General features: G+C 41.8%; 1 protein-coding gene across 1 annotated transcript; it reads left to right on the forward strand.

Annotated features, from left to right (window-relative positions):
* The first annotated feature begins 1,159 nt into the window (after positions 1 to 1,159).
* loxl4 (lysyl oxidase-like 4) lies at positions 1,160 to 21,472 on the forward strand. The gene is made up of 14 exons (XM_030772408.1): positions 1,160 to 1,445; positions 2,202 to 2,524; positions 3,024 to 3,238; positions 10,220 to 10,258; positions 10,686 to 10,899; positions 11,116 to 11,296; positions 15,047 to 15,201; positions 15,593 to 15,760; positions 16,475 to 16,637; positions 16,887 to 17,130; positions 18,183 to 18,298; positions 18,594 to 18,730; positions 21,188 to 21,299; positions 21,402 to 21,472. The coding sequence occupies exons 1-14, from the start codon at positions 1,160 to 1,162 to the stop codon at positions 21,470 to 21,472; spliced, it is 2,424 nt and encodes an 807-aa protein (XP_030628268.1).
* Positions 21,473 to 21,672: the final 200 nt, after the last annotated feature.

Below are 21,672 nucleotides of genomic sequence, written 5' to 3' on the forward strand. Positions count from 1 at the left end.
TCAAGACCCTAGTATTGCATTAAGGCTGTTTATTTGCTTAACGCTTTAACCTAACCGTGCTAGTTTTAGCTCTTGGCTTTCCTGTATTTAGATAAAGCAAACATATTTTTTAGCTGCATTTTTTTTCCTCTCAAGAAATTCCATTCCATATTGGGAATCACTGGCACGTTGCAAATCTATTAACATTTCTAATTATATGTCTGCACCTGCAGTTTGTGAAACTCTGAAAAAAAGTTTTGTGGTTCAGGATGCTGGATGCTTGTGGTTTTACCTCAACTGGCAGACAAATTTACACACAAAGGAATTGTAATGACAGACATGCCCATTTACCTCTGTGTCTAATGGGATTCTTACTGTATATTTTTACTGTACATTTTCATACACTCAATTTGATATCAATGAGCTGAATACTGATAACGTTCTTCTGGCTTCAAATGCTGCATTATCAAAGGTATTGCTACCAGTATGTTTCATGTGATGCTTGAGATGTGACCTTTTGTATATAGTTTATTGGCTGATAAACAAGCTGTTTTGTGCAGTGTAGATTTCTCAACTGCTTAATGTACCAAACAAAATTCAGGCTGTGTAGGCAATGTGTAACAGCCTTTGGCTGCCAAAAGGAATGCCAACCTCAGAAAGGATGCCCTGTAAAATACCCTGGCATGCTTACGCAATTTCTTAGTACTGTGTAGTTGGGTCAGGTATTACCTCAAGCACAGAGAAATGTTAGGCCTAATCGAAAGCAGACGATATTGACTACTTGTTTTTGACAATACCATGAACTCCCTATTGGTGTTGTTATAATTGTTTCATTTGAATTCATTTGCAAAATTTCTCAGTGAAAGTAACTGCTGTAGAAAACATACGTTCATTTCAGCTTTTAGTACAGAAATGTAAAACCTTGATGTATAGAGAGTAGAAAGTGCAACACTGAAATGATCGACTGTACATATACTTATGAATTTGCTTCGCTATATGTGACAAAACTGATACATTCAAGAAGGCTAGGCAATACCGATACTCTTATACTCTCTTATACTTATACTGTCTCTTAAGCCTAAACAAAATAAATAAACACCAAAAAAAGTAATTTATTAGTTCAGCATCTAACAGCACTGACTTTTCTTTTTCTCTTTCAGAGGCTCTATTTCATATCGACATGATGCTTCACTTGTTAGTATACCTGAGCCCTCTCCTCTTCCTTCCCACTCACGCGGCGCCCCGGTCGTCCAGCAGATCTGTGCGCGCGCCAGCGGCCAAGGTTCGACTTGCTGGAGTCGGGCGGCGGGAAAACGAGGGGCGCGTGGAGGTTCTTCACAACAGCACCTGGGGAACTGTATGTGACGACGAAGTCGATATTCAACTGGCAAACGTCGTGTGTAGAGAACTGGGCTTCCAAAGCGGCATAACATGGGCACACAGTGCGAAATACGGCGAGGGCGATGGTGAGTTGTGAGTGTGGTTTGGCAACTGACTGGACCGTTGGTTTTAGCTGCCACAGCTGGTCATGCGTCATGTGCAGAGCTTGACTGAAACGACACAGCATGTCACAGATGATTAGCCATACAAAAGACTCTTTCAGTCGTTTTTAAGGTGCGCTAAGAAAGGAAAGCTTAAAATGAGCGTTTTTTTCCCCTCTCAGTGTGCATGTAATGGTTGGAAATTCATAATTTCATCGTCGTTTAAGTAGTGTGTGTAGTTTAAGTTAACTGTTTCACACAGGTCAAAGCATGAAACTGCCGTTCTTTACATCCACTTGTTCATCCCTGTAATTTGGATTTTAGGCAGCTATAAAGACTCCCACTAAACCAAAGCGTGTGTAAGACTTTGCTGGCAAGACAACGTTGTCATTAAAACTAAAACAAACGCTCCAGTTAGCACATATAGCGCCTACATCCAGCCAGACAGCTTCACGAGGCCTGTCCCTGAAGCCCACAAGAGTCCTGTACAGTTTTATGAAGAAGTCTCTTCAGACTTTTCTTAACCGCTAGCCTTTTACGACTAAGTTTTTCTTGTTTTATCTGGCCTACACATCACACATGTTGAGAAGTGCTGTAGTTGAGAAAACAATATATGTGGTTAAGATACTGATCTTCATCACTGTCATTCAATGTAATCTTTATGGCTTTCATGGGCCAGTTTAGCTTTTTTTTTCCTTTCTCTTTGTGAAATTGGGGGTTAACACATTCTTCATGTCTCAGGTCCTATTTGGATGGATAACGTGCGTTGTGTGGGCACTGAGAAAACGTTGAAAGATTGCAAATCTAATGGATGGGGGGTCCATGACTGCAAGCATTCTGAGGACCTGGGAGTTGTGTGTAGCACTGAAAGGAGGATGGATCAAGTACATCGTGGAGTTCCTCGAAGAGGCCATGAAATTGCCCTGAGAACCAACATTACCACCTCAAACCACTGGCAAGACATTTACAACCCAAGACCACCTGCCTATCATGGGCACGGCAATGGACACACACAGGACTTTCCAGGTCAGGGCCATTTTTCAAGACCACAGCTACACAACCCGGTAAGTAGGCGGCGGGGGGGGGGGGGGGGGGGGGGGGGTGAATTGGAATGAAATTACACTTTCAGTTGGCAGGTCTCCAGCTGGTTCTTTGACCCCGTTGTAATGTTTCAAGGCAAGCTCGAGCTTGTATGACATTTCAATCTGATCTTGGGACATGCATCTCTTCACGCTCAAGACGTGTGTACTAGCAAATCTTTTGTCATGTTCAAAAAATGTGTGTAGACACTTTCATGCGCAGCTCTCATTCTCGGTCACAGCTGTACAACACTTCCCCACAGACTGCATATCTGCAAGTGTGCCCCTCACCTCTCCCTAACCCTAACCCTAACCCAAATATTTTAATCATACTGAACAGCTCCGATGGTTACATTCATTATCTAAATCTGTACTGTTGTCATCACTTGTATCACAAGTCAATCAATTTGTGTTTAGAATGACTTTAAAAAATACTTTTTTGTTTGTTTGTTTGTTTATGCTTTGCTCCCATTCCCTTCATCAGTCTGGCAGCAAGGTGAGAATTGAGGAGGTGCGCCTGCGCCCCATCCTTATGTCGACCAAAAAACATGTCCTTGTCACAGAGGGAGTAGTGGAAGTGAAGCATGCTGGGAGATGGAGGCAAGTGTGTGACAAAGGCTGGAGCCTGAACAGCAGTAGAGTCGTCTGTGGCATGCTGGGATTCCCCGATGCGAAGCAGCCCAGAATGAGCAGCTATATGTGAGTTTCATATTCTCTTTTCCTGATTCGGGAACACAGCTCATCTAATCGAGTGTATGAATTTAAGAAGTTGGGGGGACTTTGATACTCATCTCTATGGGACTTACATTCAAATAACTAATAACCATGCATTTCATATAGGCACCCTTTTTTAAAAAAAAGTAATTACATAAATTTGTCCAGATAGTTCTCCTAAACACACATACAAATGGATGTACATACGCAGTACCAAAGACTTTTTCTTGTCTTTATTTCCTTTTGGTATCTTCAATGTGAAGAATATGATTGATCTTACTTCCTCCTGAATTAAAACATGGAGATTCCTAGTGTTACTCCTGGACACCCACAACCCTGCAGGTTTTAGCTCTCTCTCTCTCTCCCTCTCTCTCCCTCTCTCTCTCTCTCTCTCTCTCTCTCTCTCTGCTCTAACACATCTGCCTCAGCAATGAAAGGTTTGTTAGTTAACTAATGAGTTGAATCAGGGAAGAGACCTAAGATGTCCAGTGCTCTCAGTGTCCAGGAATAAGATTGGGACATGTTGAGTTAAGGTACCCAGAGAATGATGATAGTTTAAGGACTGGTTCCAGCCACAGTGTTATATGGTCAAAATAAAGTGTACCAGTAAACATCACATCTTTTAACCACAACTTATAAATGAGGCAGCATCTTTAATTTATCTTGAATTTCATTTTTTTTTTTTAAATTTCATTAAAAAATGCTCCGATTAACATTGATATAGTTGATGGAGTGCCTGGCTGCTTTGTGACAAACTTACACAACCAACACATAATTCAAGGTCTTAAAAATAAACCTGTTATTAAGACGTTCTGTTCCCATCTGAATGCATCTCTTCCAAAACTACGTTGTTATCTGTTTAATGAAGAAATAATTAGATACCCGACAAGTACACGATGAAGTTTCAAGGAGAGTGCTGGCTGTAACCGAATGTGAAAGTAGAGGTGTTGCTCTGTTCAGACAGTTCCTTTGTTTTTCCTTATCTTTATTCTCCAGGCACCTCTTATGACCTCAGCGTTTAAGCCAATGATTCAAGGATATCTCTTTCTCTCTCTCTCTCTCTCTCTCTCTCTCTCTCTCTCCCTTGGTCTCACACTGATTTTATCTGCTCTCCTAGTTTTGAAGATGAACGGTCTGTTGTGAACTTTTAGGTTTCTGTGGGAAAAGTCTAATATTCCAGGTGATTGTTATTTTAGTGCGCCATTAATATTGAGACCATGAAACATCTGTTTGGTTTTTTTTCGGGGGGGGGGGGGGGGTTGTTTTTTTTTTTGGAGAGAGCTTGGCTTAGCGGATAAATTCTCTTAAACTTTCTCGCAACTTTTAATAGGGCTAATATCCTTTCCCTTGCTTTGTGATCACCGCTTTATGTTGCTATCATCAGCACAGAATTGAGAGGCCGAACTGTGATGCTACATCTGCCAAATACACTACTGCAGCTTGTCTGCTCCATCACGTGTAATAGATATTGAGTAAAACGCCTCTTTTTTTTTTTTCAATAGGCTGTTCATAGTTGTGGTGTTAGTAAATCCTTACTCCAGACCTCTTATGGTAGCTGGTTGAAAAGGACTGAACTGACTAAATACAATGTGTATATAATGTGTTTATCCAATGCAGTTTATTTTTTGAGCATCATTTTTTTTCAGTGGTTCTTGGTTCTTCATTTAGCGGCTTTGTGATTCAAACAGGATATGCCCTTATTACAGAGGAGAGATTCTGGTCTCTCCTGCCCCTGGAGTTGAATGTGTATGTCTCTGTCTGACTCATAGTCGATGTCCCTCTTTGTGTGGTGCCGAGAGAGAGAAAGGGTGGCCCTTTCTATTCTAACCATATGAGAATGCGTGTTCATGTGTGGTGTGGGTGTGTGTGTGTGTGTGTGTGTGAGCACGTATGCGTACATGTGCGTCTGGGCATGTACATGTTAACGTGCACATGTGAATGAATGTGGATTGCCAGTCAGAAGGTGTGTGGTGGTTCTAGAACCATCTCACAGTGCCACATGGGCAGGGAATGTATTTTTAGGGCTTTAGAATGATGCCGTATCCAGAGCCTAAGTACAGGGTAGCAGTGTAGCAGCGGAAGCCAGTTCTCTCTAACTTAAGGATTTTCTATAGACCTAAATGCCTGCGTGTGGAGGAATGCACGGAGCTAAATCTTCTCATTTGAATGATTGCCCAAATTTGAGACGCATCTGTTAGGTTCCCTCAAGTTTTCTGTATGGTGTTTTTAAACAACATAACATCACCTAGGGTATGAAACCAGTGAATTTTAACTTTTTATGTATTCGTACGACTCAAAAGAAGAGGAACTAATTGTTAACTTTCTTGGTTGATGGGTACAAAAAAAGTGCAATTCCACTGACCAATGCCAGTGTTTGGTGGACCGGAATAACTGATCTCCATATGCACTTAAATGAGTGAAAAAATTCAATACGTCCAAAAAGTGATTTTTTTTTTTTTTAATCCCACTGTTACATACCCTCTCAGCCACGATTTGTTCCATTGTGTTTCAATTTCGTCCCAAATTTGACAAAAAACCTCGAGAAAGTACTGTGTGCGTTACCATAATCTGTGAGCAGATTCAGCACCTGTCTGTGCGGTTTGTGCTGTACTCTGCTTTCACACTCAGACCGTCCTCCTCCTGTCTGTGAAGACTGTGTGGTCAACAGGCGTGTGGAATCGACCACAGAATGGAGCGTTAGCTATTCGGAGAATGAGCCGTCCGCGCTCCGAAACACGGCGTCTGCCACGGCCATTTTGGTCAGCCTGGCCTTGTCCCCATTATAAAACATCATCACCTTAATGTTATGTGTCTGTCTGCGGTTTTAAAGCTTACTTGGTTGGAATTTTTTTTGCATTGTGGCATTCGTGTCTTTTGGCCTTTGATAGAGCAAAACTGAAAGGCTCATGCTGTTGATGTGGCTTGGCATTTTGTGGCGTTTCATATGTATGTCTTTAAAAATCATGAATTCTTTGGGGATGTGTTTGCTCTGTGAATGAGGAAATTACCATTAAGCCTCACACTTTTGATCAGCTGCCATGAACAATAGGTTTTTAAGGAGGAGTCAGTCATTTTTTGAATTCCCCTCTCTCCATACATGACTGAATGAAGAGGATACAGAAATAGATCATTTTTATTACAGTTCTGTTAAAGTCTTTAGGACTGTATTTATGAATTCTAAAGAAAAAAAACCAGACTGAGATGAACAGTTAATATGGCAAGTTCACTTTGGCCAGAGTTGTAACGTTGACATCCAACACTTGTTCTTGATCCAGTGCTTGAATGACGTAAACAAGTGTCATAAAAAGAACCCAATACTACGTTTCTAGGTTCTTCTAAGATTCGTCTTGGGTTTTTTTTAGCTGCATAAAATAGGCAGTTGTGGAAGAGGCAGCGGTGACTCTCTCTAGGGAATCTCCCGTTTGGATTCCCTACCTTCTGTGTGAGCATGTCCACTACCTGACCTCATGACATGGTACGTGGCTGCCATTTTTCTTTTTTTTTCCTCGGACCTGCAGACTTGGCAGAGCTTGTGAAGCCAGTGACATTTTTCTTTCGCCCACTCGGCGTCTCAGAAAGCTCCCGGCAGTCGAACGCGATCCAGCACCACCCCCCAACCCCAACCCCACCCCCACCCTTGCCCTGATTGACTGCTACATGTCCTGCTGAAGATGCTGTAATTACATGTTGGGGAGTACTGAGGCTTTCTAAGGTTCTGCAGAAAGTACCAAAAAAAGGTCAATTATAGTTGTAGCCTAAGCCAGCCTGCTGTGTCAGCAAGAGTCTCTCTCTCTCTCTCTCTCTCTCTCTCTCTCTCTCTCTCTCTCTCTCTCTCTCTCTCACTGTCACTAAGGGAAATTTTGAAGAGTTTCTTTACCACAATGTAGGTTTAACCTAAGTATCCGGTTGTCTATACCTTTTTTTTTTTTTTTGGAAGGGGAGAGATAAAATTTGATCTCTTAAATGCTTAAATGTACCTCAGTTAAATTGCCTCTGATTTAGTTGTGTATTTCATTGTCGTAAATCACACCATATACTACAGTCTTAGTAAGATTCCACCTGATTCCAACTGAAGTTCTCAGTAACACAGTCATAATGGATGATAGGGACACAGCACTGGAAAGGGGCTGTAAGGCAGCCACTGATGATTTACTGTACAATTTTACAGGTTCAAATAGCTTGATTTGGATTCACCTCCAGAGCGGTTAAGGATTCACCTCCAGAGTGGTTAAGGTTAAAAAAAAAAAAAAAAAGCTATGAGAGGTGTTTGCTCTTCTTTTATGGTAATGATAGGGTGTAATTAAGGGAGACCGCAACTCAACCATTCGCTCTATTTGCCAGGTCAGATGAGAGTCACAGTTAACAGGCTATTGCATAACTCCAAGGGAGTCACACATATAGTTATCAAACTGCTGGATGCTTACCTCACAACTACCTTGTGGCTTTGTGAAAAGTCTGCAAGTTTGTGTAGGACTACAGCATACAGAAGAGCATCAGAGAGGAATGTTGCCAGTTTTTAAGCAAGAAAGCTATCAGGTGTCCTATTTACATGGGAAAGCAACTGAGTATGTGTATCAGCAAACAGATCGTGTGAATTTTCGTTCAGGTGCACATATAGATGCAGAGACACAAAGTTGTGAAATGGTTATACTTTCAGTCAGAAAATTGTTGTCAAAGCATGTTATGCTGAGAAACATTTATAGCCAAACACTGGTTAAACCAACTTTGAGAGAAGACAGAGATGACAAACTAGATTGAGTGAAAAAGAGACAGAAAGAGCAAACAGTAAGCGTTCGTGCATCTGTGTGTGTGTGTGCGCGCGTGTGTGTGTGTGTGTGTGTGTGTGTATGTGTGTGTGTGTGTGTGTGTGTGTGTGTAATGGTATTAAAAACAGTGGTGTGATTGTTTTCTCCAAGCAGAACAACTCTCTGTCATCAAGCTGTCTTTGGTCCAATAAACTAAGGGTGGAACTCAGAGGCTAATTACATTAGAAGGTGGCTGCTTCAGTTAGAGGACAGAGAACAAATGAAACCATTACAGTTTGTTGAGATGTTTAATGAATAAGTACAAATGCATATCAATTATGTCCTTCCTTTTACATCATGCAACATTAACTCCACACGTTTGAAAAAACGAATTGCTGAAATGAATTTTCTCCAGTCGTGAAGAGCACAGTAAATGCTGATGTTTAACGTGTCACGTGACTACTTGGAAAATCCACATGCTTAGTCCATAGATTATTTTGTGCAAGTTGGTTCTAGTAACTTCCAGCTTGTGACTTTTTTAGTGTTTCTGTCTCAAAAAGCTGTCGCTGACACCAGATTATCACGCACAAGGATCACAGACAGAGCAAGGAGATTTGAGACAGTCTGTGTGTGATATGAAATTCTTTTGTGTCTAGTCATGATGCGTGTTACTGCAGAGTGCCATGGGCTGGAAACACCCAAGAGGTTTCATAGTGCTAATTAAACTGAAAACCACGAAGAAGAAATGCTTAACCCAGAATGTCTCTGAGAGGATTTTTTTATTTTTTTCATTTTGAACAGTCGCTTCACTTCACTTCTCTCGTGACAGAGAGAATAGAGAGAGAGAGAGAGAGAGAGTTGGAGAGAACAGCGAGGCAGTGACTATACAGGCCCTGAATAACTCTGTTTGCACAGCGTCTTCCCCTTAAACAGAATATCATTTACAGAAGATTATCCATAAGAGTCTCAAAACATACTGAACACAGAGCGCAGTAGAAATAATTGTAGAAAAACATGGGCCTCTTCAGTCAATATGCAGAAATCATTCAGCAGATATGTAATATGCGTCTGGACGTTATGTCGAGCTGTGGAGAGGGTGTGTGTGTGTGTGTGTGTGTGTGTGTGTGTGTGTGTGTGTGTGTGTGTGTGTGTGTGACTAGAGTGGACAACACACTTTGGTCCACTTTCTTTGGTCCAAGAATGCTTGCCGTAAGTAATGATGTCTATAATGCCGGTCAGCTGGATGCCTTTGGAGTTTGTTTTGTGGGCAGACTTGCCTTGCTTGTTCCAGGATGCCAGCGCTCTCACCAGCGGAAACGTCTGTTTTGTGAATCAACATTTCTGAGAGGCTTTTCGGACTGGCTGACCGGTAGGAGGGCAGCTGGGAGCCAGAACGTTGTGTGTCTGTGTTTGTACGTTCAGTTAAACTGGCATTTCCTAGCAGTGACACCCACACTCGCTTCTGAGTTTGTTTGATATGTTAATGGTAAGGTTCAGCCTGTCTTTAAAAACACATGAATAGTTTGATCTTTACCTCGTCTAAAAAGTTCAACCTGCTGCCAGTCTAAAAATATCAAGTGTAACCTGTAATAACTCAGTAAATAATATATGAAACTTTGAGAGAAACCTTGATGTTCTTTGAGAAGGGTCAGAAGGACAGACTAAATTTAAGGTTTCAGTCAAAACCATGTCGTGTGTCTGACTTTTTAGTTTTCTTTATGTTGTTCCTTGGTAGCGTCGTCATTTTTACAACAAATTCACATATTTCATATGCTGTTGTCTTTGCCTTTGCGGAAAAAACCCACACCATATGCCCTGTAACTGTTTCACAAAGACCTGAGCATACAAATGACATACTGTATCACCCATCTGCAGCTGAAATATTCCATATGATGGAAGAGAAAGTGACTGGGTAGAAGTTTGGAACAATGAGTTCCCACTGTAGCTGGTAGCACACCACAAAACCGCTCATGCTTGCCTGTTTTGTTTTTGCTTCTTGGCTAAAAATATTTTGTGTGTATTTATCTGTGTACACAGTGGGATAGTGGGAGTTCTTTTTCTGTATGTGTTGTTTTCAGTCTGTTTACTATGCTTTTATTTTATGATCTTAGAGTACAGTTTTATTGGTGTTCTTTGGACCATGTGGCAAGCAACGGAGCAGCAGATGGACGGGGTATATGAAAAATGTAAAGACAAAACGTGTTTTTTCTTTCTCTTACAGAAAAATATGGGATAAGAAAGTCAAGGATCCATCTACCAGGTGAAAACCTTACTCCAGTTTTTAACATCTTCTTCATTTAATTTTTATTATCTCTGAGTTTAGTTCTTCCCAAAAATGTGGTTATATGAGAATAGTGCCAATGTAGTGTTTAGTTAATGGAAATGACAGGAACACTCATCAAAACACTGTCTTTTTTTTTTTTTCCTTGGCTGCAGTATCGCAAAAAGTAGATGTTTATTTCCCAGTCCAGTGGTTCTTTTTTAAAAGTGTTTATTATTTTATTTATCTTTATTATTTAACAGCTCTAAATGTATGAACTGAACTTTCCATCTCACGCTGATATCATGCTGCTTTGGACGCTATTCTGATGTGAGCCAACAGGATGTGCCAATACTCACAGGAGATCCGTCTCTCTCTCTCGCTCTCTCTCTCTCTTTCTCTCTCTCTCTCTTTCTCTCTCTCTTAGGTTAAGCATTATGATGAAAAAGAAGGGCTTCTGGGTAGAGAAAATCAACTGTCTTGGCATTGAACCCAGCCTGACTGAATGCCACGCTCAGCTGTCCATACCCCGTAGCCACACCCCCTGCAAGAATGGCCGCCACGCTGTGGTCCATTGTGTACCAGGTCCCCAGTTTGCACGTATATCCTCAGGAAGACCTCAGGCCCCTCACCCTCACCAGGCAAGGACTGACTATCCTTCTTCTGTAAATAGGCTGGACATCACAGAGAGAGAGAGAGAAAAGCATTTTTCTTGTTAAATCTCAGATTGTCTCTGTGTCCGGTCCTCAGTTTGTGTTTTTCCTGCTGTCATTTTCTCAATCCCTTAACTCTGAGAACCAAGTGTTTTTATTCTCGTCAGTAAAGACCACTGTCATTAACTTGTACTACTCTTTCAGTTAGCGGTGCGGCTAAAGGCAGGGCCACGCCTTGGGGAGGGCCGAGTGGAGGTTCTTCGTGAAGGAAAATGGGGTACCGTGGTTGACCACCTCTGGGACCGCATCTCTGCCAGCGTGGTTTGCAGGGAGCTGGGCTTCGGAACTGCCAAAGAGGCCCTCGGTGGAGCGTACATGGGCCAGGGTATGAGACTTTTTTTTTTATTGAACATGCCATAGAATTTTACCAGAACTGATCAAACATAAGGGCAGGCAGTTTCAGTATGGAGGAATTAAGCTCTGTGTCGGAAGCTTGTTTACAAATGAGACTAACAGTGAGGGTAAACAAGAGAGGTTGCCTTGGTTACCTGATAAAAATCAAGGAAGGGAGGCCTTTACTGGTGGATTATGATGCCTTCCCTTGCTCCTCCAAATATGTTTATCATCAAGCATGTTTTCAGAACTCAAAGTATGTTTTCAGACTACTTAAGACTACTTTTCCAGACAAGTTAGACTCACTAATCTTGCATATCTAAAGGCTCTACGGCTGTCTGGTACTGAATGGTCAGATGATTTTGTTGGGCGTTGTGGACTGTATTCATTAGGGAGTATCTTGAACACTGATCCAGGGGGCAGCAGTAATACTGTGAGACAGCCGGCTTCACACAAGCGTAACGCGATTCAGCCCGTACTCAACAGAACTGCGTGTACGTTTACTTTGGCACTGACAGACCGGACCCATTGCTTAGCAAGGTTCAATATTGCCTGAGCCATCTCCCATAGGAATGGGATAATGTTGGCAGTGTGAGGAGATGGCAGAAGAGAAATGATGAAAGACTGTAAAGTATTAGTCTGATTAAATAAATAGACCTAAAACATGCACACCACACTTTTTTTTTTTTTTCTTTAATCAAAGGAAATAAGTTGAAACGTAACACAACACAGATGTTTTATCAGGTGTCCTAACAGGGAGGAGGTGGGAGACTGTCTCGGTTACTTCAAGCCCTGGTCCCTGGAGTTTAGTGCAGTGATTAGTGCGATGGATGGACAGAGAGAGTTTAGTTCTGCTCGTGTTACTGTAGACATTATAGGCGCTAAACTGTACCGGTAGCAATGCGTTTTAACTTTAAGACTTTTTTTGGGGGGGGGGGTAATAATTAGCTTTGTTTTCATGCATAAGCTTATTTTTCTTTTGGTAATTGTTCACTTGTGTTTCTCTCTGAGGCTCTCTGAGGATTTTGGATTGAATTTATATTTATTTATCTTGTCACGGGTGTAAAAAACAAACAAACAAACAAAAAACAGGTGCACTCCCTTCTCCTCTACTCCAAGAGGGGAAAATGTCAGAGTTTAACCTTGCTTGGCTAAGGGAAGCTAAGACATTATTGTTTTGGAAGTGTGTCCTGTGCTGTGTGTTTTCAGGATGGCAGCTAACAGCACAGCATGGTGGTGACAGAACCACATCCAACCAGAATGTAATGTTCTTTAGACGCTTTGCCATTGTGTGTAATTTTCCTGGTGCAGCTGATGCAATGAAATACAGACGTGGAGAGAAAAGGAGGAGGCATAAATTAGCGTCCAGATGAGAGAAGAAGGCCAGACAGTATGAGACAGACAGAGAATTATACTGGGAAATCTGTTGAGATGGTTACCCATAGACTGGGTTGTGGTCACCACAACCCAAAGAGTGGGCTTCTAATGACGGCGTGTAGTTTTGTTTTTTTTTTTTTGCATTCAGTGCAGTCTGTTCCCGTCTGCCAACGCAGTGTTCTTGAGGTGAGGCATATCAGAAGAAGACCGTGTCAGACAGAAAGCAGCGCCCACACTCCGTGTGCTATCAAAGATCAATCTGCGATCTACACCTCGTGAATTGATCTCGACTCGGGTCTGTCATGATATAACTGCGTCAGGTGATCACGTGCCTGGCAGAACAATGCGGTTGCTCTTTGAGAAACATCTCACCAGAAAGGATCATTCCCATTGCTCGTGAAAAGCCTTGTGTGTGTACAGCTGGACTCCCAGTATGATGAAAGACAGACTATCTGTGCTGATGTCTCTGGATGACTGGTTGCCTCTCTGTGGTGAAAGGGAGCGTGAAAGCCTCAGCTTACCCCTGTGCCTGTCTCCTTACCACTGAGGGTGTATATAGAAAACGAAAAGTCACTGTCTTTGTAAGCACGCCCAGACACTGCCACGTACATATCTCATATGAACCAATTTCCTTAAAGTGTTTCTAAGAATGAACGTTGGTGGATTTACAGGATAATATCTCTGTGCTTGAGACACTTGAAATATTTAATATCCACCAGAATATTTCGCACAGCTGTTTCAATTAAAGCTTTTAAAAAATAAAAAAAAATGAAAAAAAAAAAGGGGACTTTTTTGACTTGGCGTGAGGAAACAGAGGTTGTATGGTAATTTAATCTGCTCCTAAAATGGGATTATAGACATCCCGTGAAAGAAAAACAGCATTAATGTGGAATATATCTATATATATAGATATATATATACGTCGTGTAATTTCAGGGAAAGGATAATGTCAGTTTCTTTCAAAAACCACAGTCTAGTGAAACTGCTCCTTGCAAAATATGTCACCCTGGCCACTCCTTTTTCCAATGGGCAAACTGAAGCCACTAACATCTAAAGCTACATTCACCTCCTTTTACATTTAACCTTTTCAAGAGGACAGGGAATATCATATCGCCTGGAGAACGGTCTCTAACGGTGACGTAGCCCTCGGGCCTTGCTCTGGGGACTTAGGAGATCAAATCTCATGCCGTACATTGGGTGGTCACCACAGTTTTTCCCGAACTGCTGTTGCCTATGGAGTTTTCCGCCACTGTCCTGATGGACTTGCAGTATATACAGATTTAGATTGACATGTGGTTATATTGCTTGATTCACTAACTTAAATAGTTGCCAGTTTCTTCGGTTTGCTCAGAGCTTCCCCTTAGAAAGGCTCTCAGAAACACTGAAGCCAAGACAGGCCAAACTCAGCAGGAAGCCAACAAAAAGCTTAAAATGCTTGAAGGCTTGAAGTGCAAATACCTGAAATGGCTCCTGCACAACTTTTTTCTTCTTTCTTTCGTAATTACTCTCTTTCAGGTGTCCTTAAAGAAAAAAAAACCACTGACTCACCATTGAATTATAAATAACAGCGACGTCAAAAAAAGAAAAAAAAAAAAAGTCAGTAGTCGCTCTTTCGTTAAAAATGTACTTTCGCTGTTATGTTTGTGCTGCTGGGTCTACTTCATTTCATAATTATCGAAATTGATTCGTAAGTGTTTTTTTTTTTTTTTACCACAGAGCTCCTCTGTTTGCATCTGCTACGCCAGCCTGCTAAAGGACCGAGGCTTGGGCCGCGTTTTGCTCGCGGAGGGTAAACAAAGAGGGAAATGATGTGTGACTACACTAAGAGCACTGTAAATGTCCTTATCTTTTGCTGCGCTAGCAGACGTCGAGACAGGACTGATGACGTTTATACACGGGCACTGCCCAGTTGTGACATGGCAGGAAAGACCAAAAAAAAAACAAAAACCGCTGATCTCTATCGGGTCCGCCCTCTCTCGAACTGCTTTGGTTTCTCGTGTTTACTGAGGAGATTTATTTTTCGGAGGGAAGGTACGGAATGTGACAGGTGGCGAGGACAGAGCGTTAAAGTGCCAACGCACTCGGCGTGTGAGGCAGTACATAGCAGAATATCCAAAACTCAGATCCATTTTAAAGGAAATGAACCAAAAATTGGCACATTAAATACGCACAATTTTACTCAAATAGCTCTGACTGTGGTTTATAGCAGCATTTACACTATATTTAATTTTAAAAGTATTTTTTTCCCCATGTCAGGACTTTGAGATCTTGAATAAGATGCTTCTGTTTCATACTCAGAATTATGGGCTTGGCCCTTTAATATTGATGTTTTAGTGATGTTCATGACTGCTCTCTGATTTTGCAGGCACAGGGCCCATCCATATGAATTCGGTACAGTGTAGAGGCACAGAACGTTCAATTTTGGACTGTTACTACCAAGACGTGCCTCTCTGGACCTTCAAACACAGCCAAGATGCCTCTGTCAAGTGCAATGTTCCCAATACAGGGCTAGGAGCCACGGTTAGCATTGAGAACTCTCACAACACATCAGAATACACAATGTATCCTATGACTATGACATATCCCCAAAGAAACTGATGATAACAGCTATGTTGGTTCATCCAAGAACATATGTTGATATGTGTTTGTTCAACAAAGAAACTGATGATAAGAACTATGTTTGTTCATCTAGGATTGCTTCAGTACTTCATTACAGCAGAGCAAGCATTAAGACATTAAGACAAACTTGTGTGTAGAATCCGAACAGACCGTGTGTTGAATTTGTAAAATCTCTCGAGCATTCTTGACTGGGACTGCTGTGTAATGTGTCTTCTGCATTTGTATAAAATACTTACACTAACTTGCCTTTTCTCATATCTCTTGCTGTCTCCTCTGCCGTGTGCTATGTCAGGTGCGGTTGGCAGGGGGCAGACAGGTGGGAGAGGGTCGTGTGGAGGTTTTAATGGAGGTGGGAGGCAGAAAACGCTGGGGAGCAGTGTGCAGCGAGAACTGGGGTATTAACGAGGCCATGGTGGTATGCAGACAGCTGGGATACGGCTTTGCCTCACGTGCCCATCAGGTGAGATTCTCTTCAAGTACAGGTTTCTGCACTGAGGAACGCTGTATGTTCCAATAATATTGGCTGAATGTGTCTCTTGTTTTCACCCCACTGTTGCTCCAGTGTTAATTAAGCGTGTATGTTTGCATGTGTGTGTGTGAGTGTGTGTGTGTCCGCGTTTGCGTTTGCTTGTGTTGAGAGGAGAGTGTTTTGACGCAAATAAGGTTCCAACAAAAGTTGTTCTGTGATGGTGTATGGGTGGGGCTGGAGCAGTCAGGATTCTGGTAAATAGATTATTTTAAGGCTGAGGAAAATGTATATATGGCATGTGTTTTGGAAAGGCATACTGCACATCAAAGGCGTCTTTGAAGTACTATGAACGTGTTTCAAACTATAACGAAAGACCAAGTACTTCTGGAAGCTTCTGACTTCTACCAACATTTAGGTGTTGAATAATTCTATACACTGATAAATTCTTAAAGCTTCCAAAGCTCTTTGTTTCAGACAGATAAAAGGTGAAATGTAAATTCTTCAAGAGGTTCAGTGTTATATGACTTGAATGAAGAAAATATAAATAAAGAGACTGAGATATTAGGACTTTAGATATGTAACATCTTTTATCCCTCTCCTCTGTCCAAAGTCCATACATAGCAAATTCAAAGGTTGCCTGAGCCACCTGAATCTTAGGTTGTGACTGTAAACAATGACAAACTGTGTTTTCCCCCTTCTGCACAGGAAACATGGTATTGGCCTGGGGACCCTAATGCAGAGGAGGTGATCCTGAGCGGGACTCACTGTGTGGGAACAGAGCTCTCCATCCAGCACTGCAGACGAAACAGCTACGTGCACTGTCCCCGCGGTGGAGGTGCCAAAGCGGCAGGAGTCACCTGTTCTGAGAGTAAACGTCCACTTCACTCACCTGTATAAAACCACTGTCATTCTCAAAGGGTCACTGCAGATCCAGATGTGTAAAGCATTAGATAAAAACGCGTTCTATAAAAATTGGAAATATGCATGGGAATCATGTAAATGCTGATTTTGAATAAGAGAAAGTAAAGTATGATGTCGTGTTTTTTTTTTTTTTTTTTTCAAAACACCGTTAAGATTATGACCCGATTGTTTTGTCTTTACCCTCTCCCTCGTGTAGCTGCTCCTGACTTGGTCGTCGATGCCCAGCTGGTACAGGAGACGGCATACCTGGAGGACAGGCCGCTGCATCTGCTGACCTGTGCCCACGAGGAGAACTGCCTGTCTTCCTCCGCCAACCGCATGCAATGGCCCTACGGCCACCGTCGCCTGCTACGCTTCTCGTCCCGCATCATGAACCTGGGAAGGGCGGACTTCCGCCCGCGTGCCACCCGGGAGTCCTGGACCTGGCATCAGTGCCACAGGTGGGTTATGGTTCCGTGACTCACCGTCAAAAATGGAGTGAAATAGAACCCAGGGTCTGCGGATGATGTCACTGAGGATGGGATATGTTCCTGGGCCCTGAATGTCATTGACAGAGCCCTGACTGTGTTTTTGAGAAGAGGGAGGAATGTGGGGAAAGTCATATGGCATCCCTCCGCTTTATAAAGCGCTCACTGTGCACTGTTTGACTGGTGTGGTGTTAAAATAGGCACTTAAAGACTTTCTGTCTTAACTCAGAGATACGTCTTCCAAAAATTACAGAAACTATTTTGACTCCTGCCACTCTCTTTATGTTATGACCAGTTTTCCTGCAAACTCCCACCAGTCTCAACCACTCTGTTGAGTCAGGTGACACAAACCTTTTTTCCTCTAGCTGTCGTCATGAGAATGTAATGTACTGTGAAGAGGCAAGTGTTCTTTATTGGCCGGATAGGGGTGGTCGCTAACCTTGTTGTCATCTCTCCAAATTAATTAGCATCTTTGACTGACTCCACTCCCTCAACATGTTTTCTGAAAAAATGATTGCTGACCCATTCTGTGGGCACAAGGCAAAGTATTGTAAGAAAGAGTAAGGGCCTTGGATAGTCCTGGGCTGTACTTTGCTTCGTTAATCTCTTAAAACAACACCGGATAGGTTTGCATTTCAAAGACATTCATTCAGACGTCCTAGGTAAACAGGGCCGCATCTAGCGCGGCAACAACTTTCTGTAAGGGGCGTTACCATAGCTGCAAACACCCTCATGTTATAGCAGTGAGGTCATTAAGCAGCTCCCCATAGTGATCCACTGTTCTCTCGTCACTCACAGCCAAGTTTCGCTTCATTTCAGCCCAAGGTGTTTCTCCAGACACTATGCTCCTTGAACTCTTAAGAGTTGCCCAATCCCACTTCTTTTTACGGTCACTAATGACGAAGACGAATATTTTGTGGTTTCTCTCAAAACAAAACCAAGTCTGATTGTAATCTTTTTTTTTTCTTTTCTTTTCTTTTCTTTTTTTTTTTTTTCTTTTCTTTTTTTTTTTTTTTTTCTCACAGGCACTACCATAGCATTGAAGTGTTCACACACTATGACCTGCTCACTCTCAATGGAACCCGAGTAGCTGAGGGTCACAAAGCCAGTTTCTGTCTGGAGGACACTTACTGCCCTGAGGGTAACAAGACTTTGTTATGTGTTTAGCATGTATTATGTCATTTAGCTTTAAGTCCAACATGCTTAATGCCTTTTGTAGATGGAGAATCATTGGCCTTTTGGAGATGGAGAAGTTTTTGGTTCTGTGGTACAGATTTGTGATTTAGAAATGATATTCAGAGCAATCCTCTAGAATTCTAAAGCAAACCTGTGAACCTTGTTCACATTTCATGTTTCCATTGAGAAAAAAAAGTAACTGTTCACATCAAAATGTGACAGTAAAATGAACTGCTCTCATTTATTTTCTTTTTCATCAGGACTTCACAAACGCTTCTCATGTTACAACTACGGAGATCAAGGGATTTCTGTGGGCTGCTGGGATACCTACCGCCACGACATTGACTGTCAGTGGGTAGACATCACTGACGTCAGGCCTGGAGACTATATCTTCCAGGTCGGTTGTGTCTCTTTTATTTGCCACACACCACTTTCCCTGATATTTCCCAGATATACTGAAAGAATCAAACAAATACCGTAGAATCCTTGTGTAACGACTGAGCTAGTTCCCAGAGTACGAGAGACCAAAATGCCACTTAATGCTGATGGGTGTCCAGAGTAGAAGAAAAAGACCTCCCTTCTTTACGCGGCAGTCATGGCAGATACCGTGGAAAGCATCCTCTCTTTCATTAACTTTGCAACATGTTCATTATTTAAATCAGTGTGGGAGACACCATCAAAGTTGGCACCTCTCCTTTTTTTGGGGCTGACTACAGCCACTCAAAGACAGACCCCCTTATAGTCCTGCTGCTGTGAAATCTCAGACTCATGGCAGGGACCAATTAAGGGTCTCTTTTTTTGAAATATGCCTGGTTGTAAAAGATGGGTTAAAGGGAAGCTGTGTTTTAATTACAGCATACCTAAGGTCCTTAACCGTTTCTTTTTTTTTTGTTGTTTTTTTTTTTTTGTTTTTTTTAAAAACGCGTTTTACTCTGAATGCCGCTGTGATGGATGCTCGTGTATTTTAGGCCTCGTTTGGCATATCTTAATTAAAAACCTGCCTTGCACTGAAGCTATTTGTGGTGGAAGAGAGTGTTGCGGTGATACCCAAGGGTCACGTCGCTTATGTGATCACGTGCGTCTCGTCACATACTAACCAATGCCCAATCAAACCAAACCAACGGAGAGAGAGAGAGAGCAGTGATCCACCGTGGTTGCACAGTGTGGTTTCCGCCAGCGGATCCAAGGAAGTGAAGCACGGCTGTTCATTCCAGAATCTCTAGGAAAATCTAGTGGCCGTTTTTCCTCGAACAACTCACTTTTAATTAAGTGAGTCAATTACCAAAAATAACCTGAAATTTAAACATTTGCTCTTGGAAGAGAAAAGATCCCTAAAACCTCCCTCTGTTCTGACATGGTTAATTAGCCACCCTGGAATTTTCTCCTGCCTGCTTTTACAAGCACTTTCTAATTTTAAAAACACATACCATCACCAGAAAGGACCTAGGTGACTTGGTCCAGTTCACAATTCATGCACTGTAATTTGTAAAAAACAAAAAAAAAACACAACCTGAATTCAGTTTAATTTGGAGCTGTAGAGAAATTGCTACCAAGAATACTTTCATACCATCCTGTTTCAAGACCAAATGTCTTGTATTAGTAGTTGTATCAGATAGCTGTCAGGATAAGATGATGATACAAGTGGAGTAATTAGTCTTTCACATTTATTCAGAGATTATAATTTAAGCTCAGTCAGTGTCTACACACTACCATACGTATTAAATGTGCATTCTGAAATGCATTTCACTAGAGAGTTAAAATAAATTTTACAGAATATGTCTGCGGTGTTTAGCGTTGATCTTCTAAATTGTATAATTGTATTCATTAACACTGTCTGTGTTGGTGTTGCATGTTTTATCACTTAAAGTTGCATAACTCCACATTGTAAAACATGTAGCCCGTTAACAGAACAGAGCACAATCAAACATTTGAACTGCTCATTTCACTCACAATTTCACTATCTGGGCTGCACGCAACTTTTATAATGGTGTAACACCAGAATTAAAAATGTACTTATAAACAGAGTACTCTGTATCGAACTTACACCTCAAGATTTTTTTTTCTTTTTTCATAACTTCTTTGAAACTATGCCACGCAGATTGTTATCAACCTTTAATCTGATGTGTAAAAGATTGCTATGGCAACAATATTATACATAGGTGTCTGTGATCCTCAATCATTGCAACTTAAAATCTCCGAGAATTACAGTTGACTTTCCGCTGTGAAACAAGGGGGTGCGTTTATCTTTCCTGCTGAAACATGGAAAAATCATTAAAACATTTTTTATAGGTAGCAGTGAGACAAGCAGTAAAAACAATAACAGTCATGGTTGCCTGTTAACACTGGGATAGCTAACGATTTTACGTTCAGCTGATCTTTATTTCAAATGAGTTTTTCTCGTTGTGTGGGCGGGAATCTGTCACACTGCTGTGCTGAAGGCTTATGAAGGTGAAAGGTCACGTTCTCTTCCTACAGAGACATGAGGAGGATGGAAGAGTTTAGTCTTATCATTGTTATATGTCTAAACCACAGGGCAGTAACAGTGTTGTTGTCTTGATGTTAGGCTGTTACACAATGAAACAGACAGCTTTTATAACTACTTCACCTAACCGCCCTATGGATGTTAGCATGACACTCTGAAAATATACTGTGTGTATTGTTCTTACAGAAGATTGTAAAGCACTCTACACTCAACTTCTACATTACACTTACTGCACATTATGTTACACTTACTGCACATTATTGTACACTAACTCAACATTACCCTTACTGTAAACTACATTACCCTTACTCTATGTGTATTTGATGTTATACAGCCTTTTATCTCCTGTTTTCTTTGTGTTGATGTTTCTAGGTGGAGGTCAACCCAACCCTGGATATGGCAGAATCAGATTTTATGAATAATGTCATGCGTTGTCGATGCAAATATGATGGACACAGAGTCTACTTGTACGGCTGTCATGCAGGTACGAGACACACACACACACACACACACACACACACACACACTGTAGCATGTGCTCACATTTCTGAATATTGTTCGACTGGCTCTGTTTCCTCTCATTCAGGAGATGCTTACAGTGCTGAGGTTGAGGACCTGTTTGAACACCAGCGACAGATCACCAATAACTTCATCTAAAGAGGCGTGTTGGGTACTAGGACAGTGTGTGTGTGTGTGCTGGGATGGGTCCCCAGAATGCAGCATACAGGACAGTGAAGAGGGTCACGAATACAGCATCTCTTTACTGACCTCATAACTATGCACCAAAGACCAGCAGTGACACCACTCACACCACTCAGTGGGAAAAAGAACTCGGACGAGCCAACGCCTTCCGATGA

The sequence above is a fragment of the Chanos chanos genome, chromosome 4 (assembly GCF_902362185.1).
Source record: "Chanos chanos chromosome 4, fChaCha1.1, whole genome shotgun sequence".
Classification (NCBI taxonomy): Eukaryota; Metazoa; Chordata; class Actinopteri; order Gonorynchiformes; family Chanidae; genus Chanos; species Chanos chanos.